Source organism: Musa acuminata, chromosome BXJ2-8, assembly GCF_036884655.1.
Source record: "Musa acuminata AAA Group cultivar baxijiao chromosome BXJ2-8, Cavendish_Baxijiao_AAA, whole genome shotgun sequence".
NCBI lineage: Eukaryota > Viridiplantae > Streptophyta > Magnoliopsida > Zingiberales > Musaceae > Musa > Musa acuminata.
Genome location: NC_088345.1, coordinates 9710273 through 9724087, shown reverse-complemented (window position 1 = coordinate 9724087; position 13815 = coordinate 9710273). Strand labels below are relative to the sequence as shown.

The 13815-nt window shown below is 40.8% G+C and overlaps 1 protein-coding gene across 6 annotated transcripts; it reads left to right on the top strand.

The window, feature by feature from the left end:
- On the top strand, window positions 1-8345 carry LOC103993154 (plasmodesmata-located protein 3). 6 transcript variants are annotated; one of them, XM_065120790.1, is made up of 8 exons: window positions 1-166; window positions 277-622; window positions 794-900; window positions 4147-4392; window positions 5412-5616; window positions 5704-7256; window positions 7491-7595; window positions 7702-8345. In XM_065120790.1, exons 6-8 carry the CDS (start codon window positions 6443-6445, stop codon window positions 7707-7709), a joined length of 927 nt encoding a protein of 308 aa, XP_064976862.1. In that variant the 5' UTR covers window positions 1-166; window positions 277-622; window positions 794-900; window positions 4147-4392; window positions 5412-5616; window positions 5704-6442; the 3' UTR covers window positions 7710-8345. The 6 variants fall into 6 exon arrangements, with proteins under 6 accessions (XP_064976862.1, XP_064976866.1, XP_064976861.1 ...); XM_065120794.1 differs by having other exon boundaries at window positions 719-900; window positions 4147-4387; XM_065120789.1 differs by having other exon boundaries at window positions 719-900.
- Window positions 8346-13815: the final 5470 nt, after the last annotated feature.

Here is a 13815-nt window from a genome sequence, read left to right as displayed (position 1 = left end):
CTGAATCCGACCCGAACGATGGGTTTCCGATGATCCACTTGCACAGTTGTCCTTCCTCGATTATTTCGTCCCTTTTCCAAACGATTGTATTGTTCTGGCCGTTCGCAGCTTGGAGGAGCAAACTTTGCAGCACATACTGCCGATGCTCCGTCGAATCATCGCTCAGGTAGTTTCTGACTTCACATAAATCATTATTTGGGTCCAATCCGATGAGATATCTCACCGGGAGTGTTTCACGGATTAATGGTAAAGATCCTTTGGCCTCGAGCGCTCCAGGAAAATCGCGTTCAGGTCGCTCCGCTCGTGACTAGCGAAGCAAACTGAAGGGCCGACGAAGATATTAGAATGAAACCAGAAAGGGTGGCCGGAGAAGTTCCCGGAGACGAATCCGAATCTTTCACCGCTCTTTCCTGGGTACTTCTATCGAATTTGAACCCGGGTTTCACCCTTTTGACGATCGACCCGAAGAGAGCGGTCGATTCTCGTTCTCTCTTTCTTCGATCCGGGGTTTGATTTGAGGGGGCTCGTTCGGAGGGTAAGGACGTGGATATCGATACCCTTCGCATGCGCGATGAGGGCGAAAATGGCGTCGTTTTATCAGGGTCACGTTAATGCGACTCAGGTAACCTAATCGAATGCCTCGAAAGAATTTACTCAATTTAGTCTTTTATTTTTTTTGCACCCAATAAGTAATTTGTGAAAATGTTGTGAGTGTTAGCTGTTTGCTGTGTTCTCGATGGTACTTTTTGATATCCGGTGATAACGTCAGTTAGGGACGTACTTTGTGTGTCAGTATTATCAGATTCATCAACAGCAATCGGAGTTAGTCGATCAGTTCTACACGAATTTTAGTTCCATGGTGCGATGTGATGGGCGACGGAGTCTGCTCAAGGGATGATGGTAAATTAAATTTAAACTTGAATTTCCTCTGTGGCTAGATTGGATTTTTTTTCCTTTATTTGATATATTTGATGGCTACAATAGCTTATGTTGGCGGTTTGCTGTTCAGTAGCCTTAGGAAAAAGGGAAAAGAACAATGTATATTCCTACTTCATCTTAATTGTTGGTTGCTGATTATTCCCTGAATTATCTCAATGTTAAGGACATATGCAATTCTTGTAATATTATTTTGTATACATGTGTGCTTGTGTGTTTTTCATTTTTCTCTAAAAGAAAAATGGTGGAACCTTATTGATTTGTTAACAGTTACTCGAGATATATGCGGCAAATGTTGCAATTGAAAGGTATCATCCCCATAATTTAAGACAAATACTGGTAGTTTTTGTTAGATTAGTGCTCTTGTGGAAAACTAGGAACAAAATACCACAATGCACTAGCCAACTACTAAGTCTATGATCAATTTATATCTTAATTTTTCAAGATATTAGTGATCTCTAATATTGTAATGTTTTTTTTGCAAGTTGGTTATTGTTTTGCTTGGTTAGCAAAATATAAACATAAATCTTTTGTCAATTTCCTTTGGAAGTAATTTATGAATTACAATCTTAAAATTCTTGATCTACTTTCGAACGAAAGGCTTTTTGCTAACTTGAACAACTGTTGGGCCTTTACAGTGAAGCCCTTTTATTGTCGGAATTCTTTTGATTTAAATAAGGTCATTTAGATCTTGGCTAAGTTCTAAGTAGATATTTGTTATATTTGTTCAATCGATTGTCTTGCCGGACAACTAAGAATTTATGGAGGTAGCTAGGAAATTAATATAGTTTGGCAAGAAGTCTCCTTAACATATATGTATGCTATCTTTAATGAGTCTCCCTAATTTTATTCTTTACTAAATATTGTATCATAGGACACTGTGGATGACCATATGACAAATATCATTAGTAATATTTTTTTTCATGAAACAAGAGCTTGTCTTCTCCATTCTCTTGATTGGTTTTCAAATTAGCTAAGCTAATGGCAGATGCAGTGGCTAACCAGCAAGTTTGGTGCATGGCACAATACTCCTGGCAGTTCAATTGTTTGGTTGTGGTTTATCACCATTTAGCTATGTGTTGCCTCCATTGTGGTGGATATAAGGTTCATTGTCACTTTGTTATGAAACTAAAGATATCCATGGTTTGTGCAGCTAGCTTTAGGTTAAGGCAAATATGGATAGGGTCCTAGAATTAGGGTTAGATGTAGCTAAACTCCAGATACTTTTATCAGATTGTTAACTTTTGTTCAAGAGAGCTGGATAAGATTTCATAGACATGCAATTAGAATGTGAAATTACAGTCTTTATATGTGATTCTTTTGCAACGTTTTAAAATGCAGTTATTTCACTTACATATGAAAGTGCAGTCATAAATCTATACAACCTCAATAAACAATGTTACCATCCATGTGGAATATATCATACATATGAATATGTATACAATAAAAAAGTGATTGCATAAAGTAATTTACATTTCCTTATTATTTATGCTTCAATTATTACCATAATCTTGATACTATTAGATATGGTCCACTATGGCATTCATTACTTGAACATTTTCTCATTTTATAGAACTTATCACTTAAATTAATTTTTTAAACAGATATTAATCTCATCTTATAAATGATTGATTTGGTCTTAACATTCATATACCTATTAGTAATTTTGACTTGATTGTATAATATTAATGCTTGATTAATATTATTTTGAATAATTTTGGTTGAATCTGTATGTGCTTTCATATGCTTCCATATATTGTTTGTGCAGTAAGCAGTACCTTGACCCTGTGTGACACGGCTGCTCTTTAAATTATTGACTCTTTGTGATGATATATATATATATATATACGTATATATATATATTTATTTATATATATGTATATATACATATACATACATACATACACACACACATATATATATGTATGTATGTATAAATACATACATATATATGTATACATATATATATATAAATATGTATGTATACATATATATAAATACATATATATTTATTTATACATACATATACATATACATATATACATATATATATATACATATATATATACATATACATATACATATATATATATATACATATATATATATATGTATATGTATATATATATATGTATATATATATATATATATATATATATGTATATGTATATATATATATATATATATATATATATATATATATATATATATATATACATATTGTCCTTATTTCTGTTCTTGTATCTTATTCTCCTACATGCTCCTCCATATGCTCTACTACAGCGAACAGTCTGCTTTCCAGTATGGAAATTAGTCCAACAGACTACCATCCAAATCCATTCAGATTACTCGGACCTGTTATAATTTATTTAAACTAGACAGTGATCCATGGCGAGGACTCCTTGTAAATTGTAGCAAATATCAAAATTCTCCTTTCTGCGAACAAAATGATTACCATATTTTTTTACCATCTATAGCAGCATCTTTTGTGTCTTTTTTTATGTCTGAATGATTAACCACATCTTTTTATATAATGGCTGATCTTCCAAAGAAAAGTGGATGAGGTGTTGTTTTCGACACATTTTCTTCACCTTAACATGCCATCATTCTTTTAGTCATATTATGCTTGTCAATAAATTGTTTTATGTCAACAGATTAACCTCCTAAAAGATTGTATGGCATTCTTTACTTTTATTGATTGGAGGTCAGATGAATTCATCCTTATTTATGTTTGTGCCTGGGCCTGCCACATGTAACTCCTTTTGCTCACTGTACAATGGTTTAATATTACTTATGAATTTTGATTCTGGTTTACTTGTGTAAAATGTTATATACCTTATCTGTTTTCTGATGTCCTTTTGTGCGTTCCATGTTGTTGATGAACTCCTATCCTGGACTACTTTCCTGAGATACATATTGGCATGCGTGTTTTTTTCCCATTGTCAATACTTTGCTGGCAAAGTCTGTACTGTTTCATGAAGGTGATTTTGATCTGCTTTACTGGCAGTTGATTCACCAGCCCCGGTTTCTTTCTATATATTCTTTATAATAGTACTCTTTAGTGAAGTAATACAAGCTGTGTAGCATCATTTTGTGGATTTGCTTAATCCCAAATTTCATGGTCAGTTATGATAATTTCTTTTATTTTTCTGGAAACCTATTGCGGCTGGTAAACAATATGCCATTTTTCACCTGATTTGTTTTCTGCAGGAAGGAGCAGAGGAAGAGGTATATCAGCCTGAAATTTCAAGAGACAGTTGAGTGGTGCGGGCATAAGGTTTATAACAGCCGACCAAGAGGAAATGGTAACCTCCAGCAGGTTCCGCACCAGCAAAGGGGCATCTCGGGCAGTCAAGTTCCAAGAAACCTTGTGGAAGCTTTATCATAGATATTTAGTATGTTGGTGCAGGCATATACCATTATCTTTCTTCTCGGTTCATCAAAAGTTTCAGTGAGGTTCTTGATCTCTCCTTTTATAAAAGACTAATTTTGTGGTACCATTTAATTAGCTAGTATAGAAGCATCTCAATGTTCCAATGCTTTTGCTTTAGCTAACTTTCTTCTCTTTCCTTTTTTTTTTTGTTTATCAAAAGGTGAGGACTTATGTAGTAAAACCAGTAGACTAAGGGGGACTAAGGAGTTACTCGACTGCATGCTTTATCAACTGTAACATTATTTTGGTGCAAAATATGCATCTTTGGCGGTTTCTGGTTTCTTATACAACTTATTTAGCTTTTTTTTTGTGATGTATAGGCTGGGTGGTCTTTGAGCACTCCCTGATGCCTTCCATAATCGAGGCATTCTTGGGTGATTGGCTCATTGAATATTCTGCTGTTCGATGCCAGCAGTGTCGGTGGCTTGATTGGTAGCTACAGATATCTAGACATGCATATAGTTCCTATTCAATTTTTTTCGTGTGAAACTTAATAAGAATAAATGGCAGGACTCGCTTTCATTCTTGTATTGCCTTATTAATGATTGTGCTAGGTGTGACAAAACATCTCCCGGAGTTGTCTTGGTCTGCATGTTCAAAGATGTCCTCTATAGCTTGGTTGCATGAGTTGTTGGCTATTGACGGGTTCGGAGCGAGTCTGGGATTTTGGGTGCTTGTGTTTTATTCCGTTTTTAACAGCCTAGTGTCTTTTGTTTTTCTCTTTGCAAAGGATAACAACTCGAGCTCAGGACTTAATTATTTTTACTCGCTTAGTTCTTCTAAACCAAATTTCCAAGTCCTGCTATTTTGGAAAATAAATAAGATGTGTGAATTGATCTCAAATAAATGATCGAGTAATGTTGGTACAGCTTTAAGTTAACACGGAGATATATACGGAAGTCAATTGCTTACACTTTAATCGTATGAAGAGTCATAGTGAATGCTTGATATGAGCTTTTTGTGCAATTATTTGGTAGCTAATCTTTCTCATAGAAACTCGAAAAATCCCTACGGTGATTTGTTTTCTTTTTTTCTCCTGCAGTTCTACCAAAATTAGCGTCTCCAAACTGATACGCTCCCGGGAGAGGCAGAGGCAGAGGAGGCAGAGGCGGCCGCCGAGGAAGCGGGAGGCGAAAGTTATAGTGGCGACGTCGGGGATGCAGAAGAGGAGGCGGCGACGGCTTGGCGGTGCTGTAACAGTCTAGACATCAATCCGGTGATCGGCACCGCCCAGGTTGATGCATAAGGTAAATCTGGTTCTGCCCCTGCTGCCGGGATGCTGTTTGATGAATTGACAATGGATTCCTATCTTGTCACGTGAAATGCAATGTCAGGCGCGTACGCCATACAGCGTGACACTTCCAGAGGACGATCGAACTGTGCGACCTCTTTTATTGCGGTGCTGACTACCTGTGGCGATGCTGGATGGGCGGACGAGGCCGATATAATTACGTTGATATGATGGTATGTGCTCACGCTTGGCTGGTACGTTGGCCACTATATATATACATATTATTCGTCGGTGTCGAAAAGTGTCGAGTCGCTGAGAAGTCGACAGAGCGGAGGGACCGTGGAGCACAGGAGGGCAGTGGGAAGCGTTGGATGGAAGCCACGAGGAGGAGCATGTCTTTATTGAAGGACACAATAAGCAAGGCAGAGATTTATGTTTCTTCCCATCGTTCACACCCCACGTTCACAACACTCCATTTTTCCCAGTTCTCCTACGTCTTTTGACTGGTTTCCAAGGGTATGGTAAAACTAAACTATTATATGAAAAGAAGATGACTGGTATGTATAACTGGCTACTGGCAATTCCCTAGTCAAAAGTTCGACACAGTACTAGAAAATGTCCCGAGTATCCTCCGCAGAGCACTTATTTCAAAGCGAAAGTTGTTGAAGAGAAAAGGTAACCCACTACATCTTCCTTCGCTTAAAGGTAACTGAGAAGGAGAAGATTAGAATAAGAGCAAAAAGTAGGCGAAAGATGCACAAGAGGGACATTCCTTGACAGAGATCGAGGGAGAGAGACAGACGAGAGGGAGAGAGTGTGCGAGAGAAGGGAAACCCTGGTAGATGGGCATTTCTGGAGCCCAACACCAACACCACCGCCACCGCCACTCCCTTTCTCCTCCCCAGATCTCTAAAACCCCATTTCCACTCCTTACCATAACCCTAACACTTCTGTCTCTTCTCTTCCTCTTCCCCGCCGTCGCGGGTGACCTCTACTCCCTGGTCTACAAGGGCTGCGCCAACCAGACCCTGTCGGGTAGTGGCTCCGCATACATGCAGCCCCTCGCCGCACTCTCCTCCGCCCTCACCGCCCAGGCCGCCTCCGCCAAGTTCTACAAAACCACCACCTCCTTGGCCGGCGGCGGCCAGCCCCTCTTCGGCCTCTTCCAATGCCGCGGCGACCTCCCCCCCTCGGACTGCTCCGCCTGCGTCGGCCGAGTCCTCCTCATGTGGGCGTCCCTCTGCGGCACCGCCGCCGCCGCCCGAGTCCAGCTCAACGGGTGCTACGCTCTCTACCAGGCCTCCGGCTTCCCCCAGGTCTCCGGCACCCAGATGCTCTACAAGACCTGCGGTTCCGGGCGGGACGGTGGCGGCTTCGAGGTGAAGCGCGACACGGCCTTCTCCCAGCTCCAGAGCGGCGTCGCCGGCGGCCAGGGGTTCTTCGCCACCAGCTACGCGTCCGTATACGCCATGGCGCAGTGCGAGGGAGACCTCTCCGCCGGCGACTGCAGCGAGTGCGTCGCCCAGGCGGTTCAGAAGTCGGAGGTGGAGTGCGGCGCCGCCGCCTCCGGCCAGGTGTACCTCGACAAGTGCTACATCAGCTACAGCTATTACGCCAATGGCGTACCTCACGGCGACAACAACAGCGGCGGAGGAGGTGAATGCTCTCTTTATTCCCTTGCACTTCTTTTATATGAGATGCGGTTCGAAGTTTCCTTTATTCATTCCCTTTTGATTTGGTCATTATATAATTCCAACATCGTCTTTCCATTCCTTTAATTATGCAAAGTGAGGTTTGTAATGCTTCGATGTCGCATTGCATCTGATTACTTATTTGCTTTCTTTTGATATATCATCTTCTACATATTTGCTTCATTTTCTCGGGAATCAGGGCAAACAGAGAAGACAGTGGCCATAGTGGTGGGAGGGGCAGCAGGGGTTGGGTTCTTGGTGATCTGCTTGCTGTTTGCCAGGAGTGTACTGAAGAAGAGAGATGGTGAGGGTCACCATGAAGAAATAAATAGGTTCTTTTACTTGTCATGTTGCCTTCTTTAAAATGTGTCTAAGGAGTAACTTCTCTTGGTTTTAACAATCAATTGCAGATTATTGAAGGTTGGTGGTGACTGGTAAGTGGCGGGGCAGTAATAGAGGAGTAATTGAAGGGAGATGGAGTTTGGAGAGGGGATTGTGTCCTTGTATAGGGTTGGGCTTCACAGAGGGAATGGATGTTTGTCCATTGGGAATGGATTCGTGGCTGGAGCACAGAGCGGTCCTTTGGCTGTTTCCTTTTATATGGGTTTCATCCATCATATGTCAGAGAGGGGGAGGGAATACTGGATGACGGGTCCAATCTGCTCTCACTGTGGGGAGATGCACCTCTCTTCTTTTTCAATCATCATCATGTATATCTGTCCCTACATAGAGGGATGGAAGTGTATACAGAGATTCAAGGGATTATTTTTGACACAAGACATTCTCGAGTAAATTTTGCAGAATCCCTTACTACCTGTTTCAGGGCTTTAATATAGTGGGCAAACTTTTGGATCATACCAATCAGCATTGAAAGGTCAGTCACAGGATTATACTCTTTTAGAGCTTTGTATAGCGACAACAGTGGTCATGATAATTTGTTTGAGTAGATTGCTATTACAGCTTGCAGTAAGTTTTCATTGGTTTCTTGTATCAGAACCCTTGATGAGATGTTCTGCTTCCTCCATTGTAATTCTATTATTTGTAAATTTTTGTAGTTCTTTCTCTTCCATTTAATTTTGCTTATGGTAGCAAAAGATTTTTAGACAGGTATGAGTTTCCACAGATGGAATAGAAGAAGAAATATAATTTGATTATGTTACAAATTCCTCAATATTATTTGTTGAGTCATAAGGAATACATTAATAGTCAATCATCATCCGACACGTAAGCATCGTGTGGAAGCTGTCGCTGAAGAAAAGGGATCTAGGTTACTCTTGCCCATCTGCCTATGTGGACAAAAGTCCAAGACAAATCGTTTGGGGCTGTCTCTCCTCTATTTGCCCATGTAAAGAAAATATCAATGAGGGGATAATGAGGTAATTACAGGTTGTCATCTCGAAGGCGTGGTATATAAGGTAGTCCTCGGCATTATGCTAGAGGGCTATCTTCCCGGAAAAAAAAAATCAATACCCATTAAGTCTTCGGTGACTAATTTAAACGTCAGAGAGATAAGATCGAGAAACTTCTTCCGACATCGATCTTAGTGTAGGTGATGTCTTGGGAGCTCGATGTCCTATCTTGGAGTCACCTCAAACACTCTTGCACCTTCAAGTTTGGATCATACCGGATTAACTCAGATGTCAACGATGATTTCCCTCAATATTTTGGTGTTAGAAGAGGGGCTTAATATCGCAGGAACGTCCACTTGCCACTCCTCTTTAATGAATGCTCCAATGAGGAGGCCCTGTCTCCAACCCACATCACTTTTACTTAAGGCAGACATCTTCCATCTTTCTCTCACATTGATGCGTCCACTTTGGTGCAAACATTGATGCGATACTAACGTCTATTCAGTAATTTAGGCCTTTCACCTTCGGGGATGACCTTAAGCCACTTGTTCCCACCGAGGCGTTTCTGAACCTCACTTAACAAACAATGCCACTATCTCAATTACGATCAGTACCTCAACCGTCATTGGCTCTAGCGCCCGTTAGGATTCCCTTGCCCGACACGGTGCCAACATCTTAGGATTGCCAAAGGCTTGTGAAATCATTGATCGAGGGAGCGCCCCACTCCCTAATCGTGGAATTCAACGCATCGTCGTACCATCGCTCCGCTCTGTCCAAATCCGAAACTAAGTCAGCAGATTCGATGGATGACTCCCTGAGGGTCCAATTGTGATAAAAATTGACGAACACCTAGAAGAGATGCAGCAAGAGTTCTAGTAATCTCGAGGGGAAAGGCCGGACGACCCCACCTCGAGTTGGTTCCCATTCACCCAAAACATCTAAGTGTCAATCTTGATAAACTTTTGCGTCTCATTGCTAGAGGCTTTTGACAGTAATACCGACTCGATAAAGCACATTGTTACCTTTCGCCCCTAGATGTCACTGTATGGTACCTCAGATGCCCTGATGTGTCGTGCCTTCTCGATAATATTAAGAGACTCGATACGAGAATGATATGCTAGTTATAGGTGCCCTATAGGCTAATCACGTGAGTGATAGCACGTGTGACATGACATGATATCACGTGATAGCGTCTATTTGGTATTTTTCTCACTTTATATTGTATGTTATATATATTATGATGTCCATGAATTTATGTAATGAGAATCGGATTGTGATGAGATTATGATAATGAGACAGATTTGTCTTTAAACACGGATCCTAAATAATCGTGGTTATAGGTTACTCGAGAGGGACATCGAGATAACCGGACAGATTGGTGTGTTGTATACCCATCTATATGATGGAGGTAGTTGGTCTCATAACTTCTCATGTGAGGACACTAGGAATACAGTGCAGGTGCTCATTTGAGAATGAGTTCACTGATTCATCCGCTCATTGAATGCTGAATGGTTGATGATACCTCATTTTCAGATAATGATTTTGTCATCCTAGTAGTATACCTAGTCCTTAAACTTGAGACACCAAGGATGTCCTATATGAGTACTCCACTTTTTTATATTAGACTTATAGGTTTGAAAGTTTCAGATCTAACATAGCCGATCATTGGGAGTGGTAGCCAACTTTACGAGGGCTATTGAGTGTCGATAGAGGATCATCCACTCTCGATGTCATAAGAGGAATATCTCATATGTTTTTGCTCAAGCAAATCCCTACCAAGGTCATTCGGATTGAGAAAGAAAGAGTTCTCTAGGAGAATCCGATTAGAGTGAGACTCAAGTAGAAATCGTATGGTCTTGACAGCACCATGCTCGGTATACAATCTCTATGATATTAGATGGATGAGTGACTATAGGTATACGATAACTAAGAATAGATATGTCCAAATGATTGGATTCCTCTATATCGTCTAGGGACTATGACATAGGTATATAGTACATCTATAGTCAATAAATCGAGTGAATTATTATTGAGATAATAATTCACTGAGCCAAAAGAAGTTCCAACATGTATGACTCATGACTAACTCGATATTGGGCTTAAAGTGTCACACATATATGATAGGTGTTGTGACGAGTAGATGTTCGGATATGAGATATCTGTTGAAGCTCATATCTTATTGGATCATATGGATAAGATCTAATAAGAGCCATTGAGAGATTATTAGGTAGAGATCCACTAATCTAAGAGACTTGGGTAGTTGGATAGAGATATAGTACCTAAATAGGGCAGGATCCATTATGATTAAGTTGATAAGGGACCTCTATAAATAGGAGGGAACCAAAGGGCCATAGGCTAGGCTTTTTTGGCCGTCACCTCCTCTCCCCCTCACCTCCTCAACCAATAGCCCCTTTTTGGGGCATGTGGATAGTAAGAAGGGTCGCCCCCTTCTTGATTGCATGGTGCGCGCGAAGAGGAGATTTTTATAGTGATTTGAAGAATATCTTCGCAACCCTTGCTATGTAGATCACCAGTAGAGAGGAGGCTGCTAGACCTCCTTCATGTGGATAGGAAGAAGGGTCGCCCCCTTCTTGATTGCATGGTGCGCGCGAAGAGGAGATTGTTACAGTGATTTGAAGAGTATCTTCGTAGCCCTTGCTATGTGGATCACTAGTAGAAAGGTGGATGCTTGACCTCCTTCATCCTCTCTTATAAATATGTAGGAATTTAGGGATATATGATCTACCCAGGTAACATAACTTTCTTATACGTGTAGTTTTTCGATTTCGCGGGTTTTTGCATATCAATCTTTGTATGATGACAAGAAACCTTTTTTCTGTGGGAAATTTAAGATTTTTATTTTTTTGTTCTTCCATTACGCATGTGATGTTGACCCAGATTTCCCAACATGACACACTTGCTTGAAGCCCCTCTTGGTCGATTCTTTTATTCAGCTTGCAACGGAGTTGGAGCTTTACTTCCTTGGAAATGTGTGCTTGAGACAATCGGTAGCGATGCATCTCGGACTCAGGCAATAAGATGAAGAAACACTCTCTGACTTTGTTGCTCGATTCGCTAACGAGATTTGAGGCATATAAGAAGCTCATTCGTCTCTCATTATATAGGCCTTCTTGATGAGGCTCAAGCCCTCTCACTTTTTTTGGTCATTGGTAAAGAGACCACCGGTAATGGTGCTTGAGGTTCTCCATAGGGCCAACTAATATATTGCCACAGAGGCAATGGTCTCAAGTAAGCCCGAGGAGATGCATAAAGACCAAGACATGAGCGATTACTATCAGCTCTGAGGTCACCACAACGAAGAAGAAATGATCGACCCGTGTTACCTCGCTTGAGGTCCAAGTCGACTCCTTTAAACATAACTAAAATCAAAGTCTTTTTGCAGATAAACGAAAAAGGGCTCTTGAAAGATCCTCAACCGATAAAGTGCTGGTCATAGGTGCCCTACAAGCTAATCATGTGATTGATGGCCCGTGTGACTTGACACATAGTCTCTTTGCTTGTTATTATTATTTGACATTTTATCACTTTATATTGTCTATTGCTTGAATATATTGTGATATCCATGGATCTATACAATGAGAATCAGATCGTGATGAGATCACGATAATGAGACTGATTCACCTTTAAGCACATATCCTAAATAATCCCGGTCATAGTTTACTCGAGAGGGACATCGAGATAACCGGACACAGATCCGTTGGAGCCCATTTCTTATTAGATATCCAATAATACATAAATTATTAAATCCTATGGATGAAATCCAATTAGAGCTAATGAGGGATTATTAGGTAGAGACCCACTAATCTAAGAGGCTTGGGTAGTTGGATGAAGATCCAATACCCAATATGACATGATTCATTAGGGTTTAGTTGATAGGGGACCTCTATAAATAGGAGGAACCAAAGGACCATGAGCTAGGCTTTTTGGCTGCCACCTCATATTCTCCTCTCCCCTTCTCCCCCTCAACCTACAACCCCTATTTGGGGTGTGTGGACAACAAGAAGGGGCGACCCCGTATTGATTGTGTGGTGCGCACGAAGAAGAGATTTGAGCAGCGATTTAAGGAGCATCTTTGTAGCCCTTGTCATCATCTCTTATAGATCTGCAGGTTTTCAGGGATATACGATCTTCCTAAGTAACACATCTTTCTTATACGTATAGTTTTCAATTTCGTGGGTTTTTATGCACTAATCTTTGTACGACGATAAAATATTTTTGTGGAAATCTAAGATTTTTATTTTTGTTCTCCTGTTGCGCATGTGATGTCAACCCTAGATTTCCCAACACTGAGAAGCAATCCGAGGGAGTCGTGTTAGTGCTCTCTGACGACGATCTCCTTACCGAAGAGGGCTCGACCCGAGACATAATCTATGGACCCCTAGAATTATGCAAAGTCCCTCTCATATCTGGAGATGATAGTGTTAGGACCGGAGCGGCACTAAGAGGGGGGGGTGAATTAGTGCAGCGGATTAAAACTTCGGTTTTGATAAATCTTTCGTACTATGAAAAGCAATATTAATGGAAACCGATTTTAGAAGCTTGATAACTTAGAAACGTATGGAAGCGTAGTAACTAAGTAGAGAAGTTTGCAGTATGTAAATGGCAAGAGTAGGATGCAAACCAGATAACGCAGCAGTTTTTAAAATGGTTTGGTCAAAATGACTTACATCCACTTGCGAAGCCTTCTTCGAAGAGGCTTCCAACTTCCACTAGCAAATTTCTTGTAGGGGAAGGACTAATACCCCTCTTACAACATTTACAAGTTGTTCACACTCTTACAATTCTTTTCAACAAGATGGGAGGAGGTGAACACTTAAGCAATATGAAAAACAAGGCTTGCAAAGACTATTGCTTTTCAAAATGTTGTAATCTCAGCTGAGATTTGAGGGGTATTTATAGGCCTCAAGAGGATTCAAATTTGGGCTCCAAAATTTGAATTCTCTTTGGTTCCCGATGCTAGCGGTGCCACTGCCCAGTCAAGCGGTGCCACCGCCTGGCTCTCGGGTGCTAGGCGGTGCTACCGCCAAATCTGACGGTGCCACCGCCTACACTATTTCAGCTCACTGGTTGGGCTCCAAAATTGGCCCAAACCAGTCCGAACTAGAGCCCAATTGGCCCCTACTTGGTTTATAGGATTAACACCTAATCCTAACC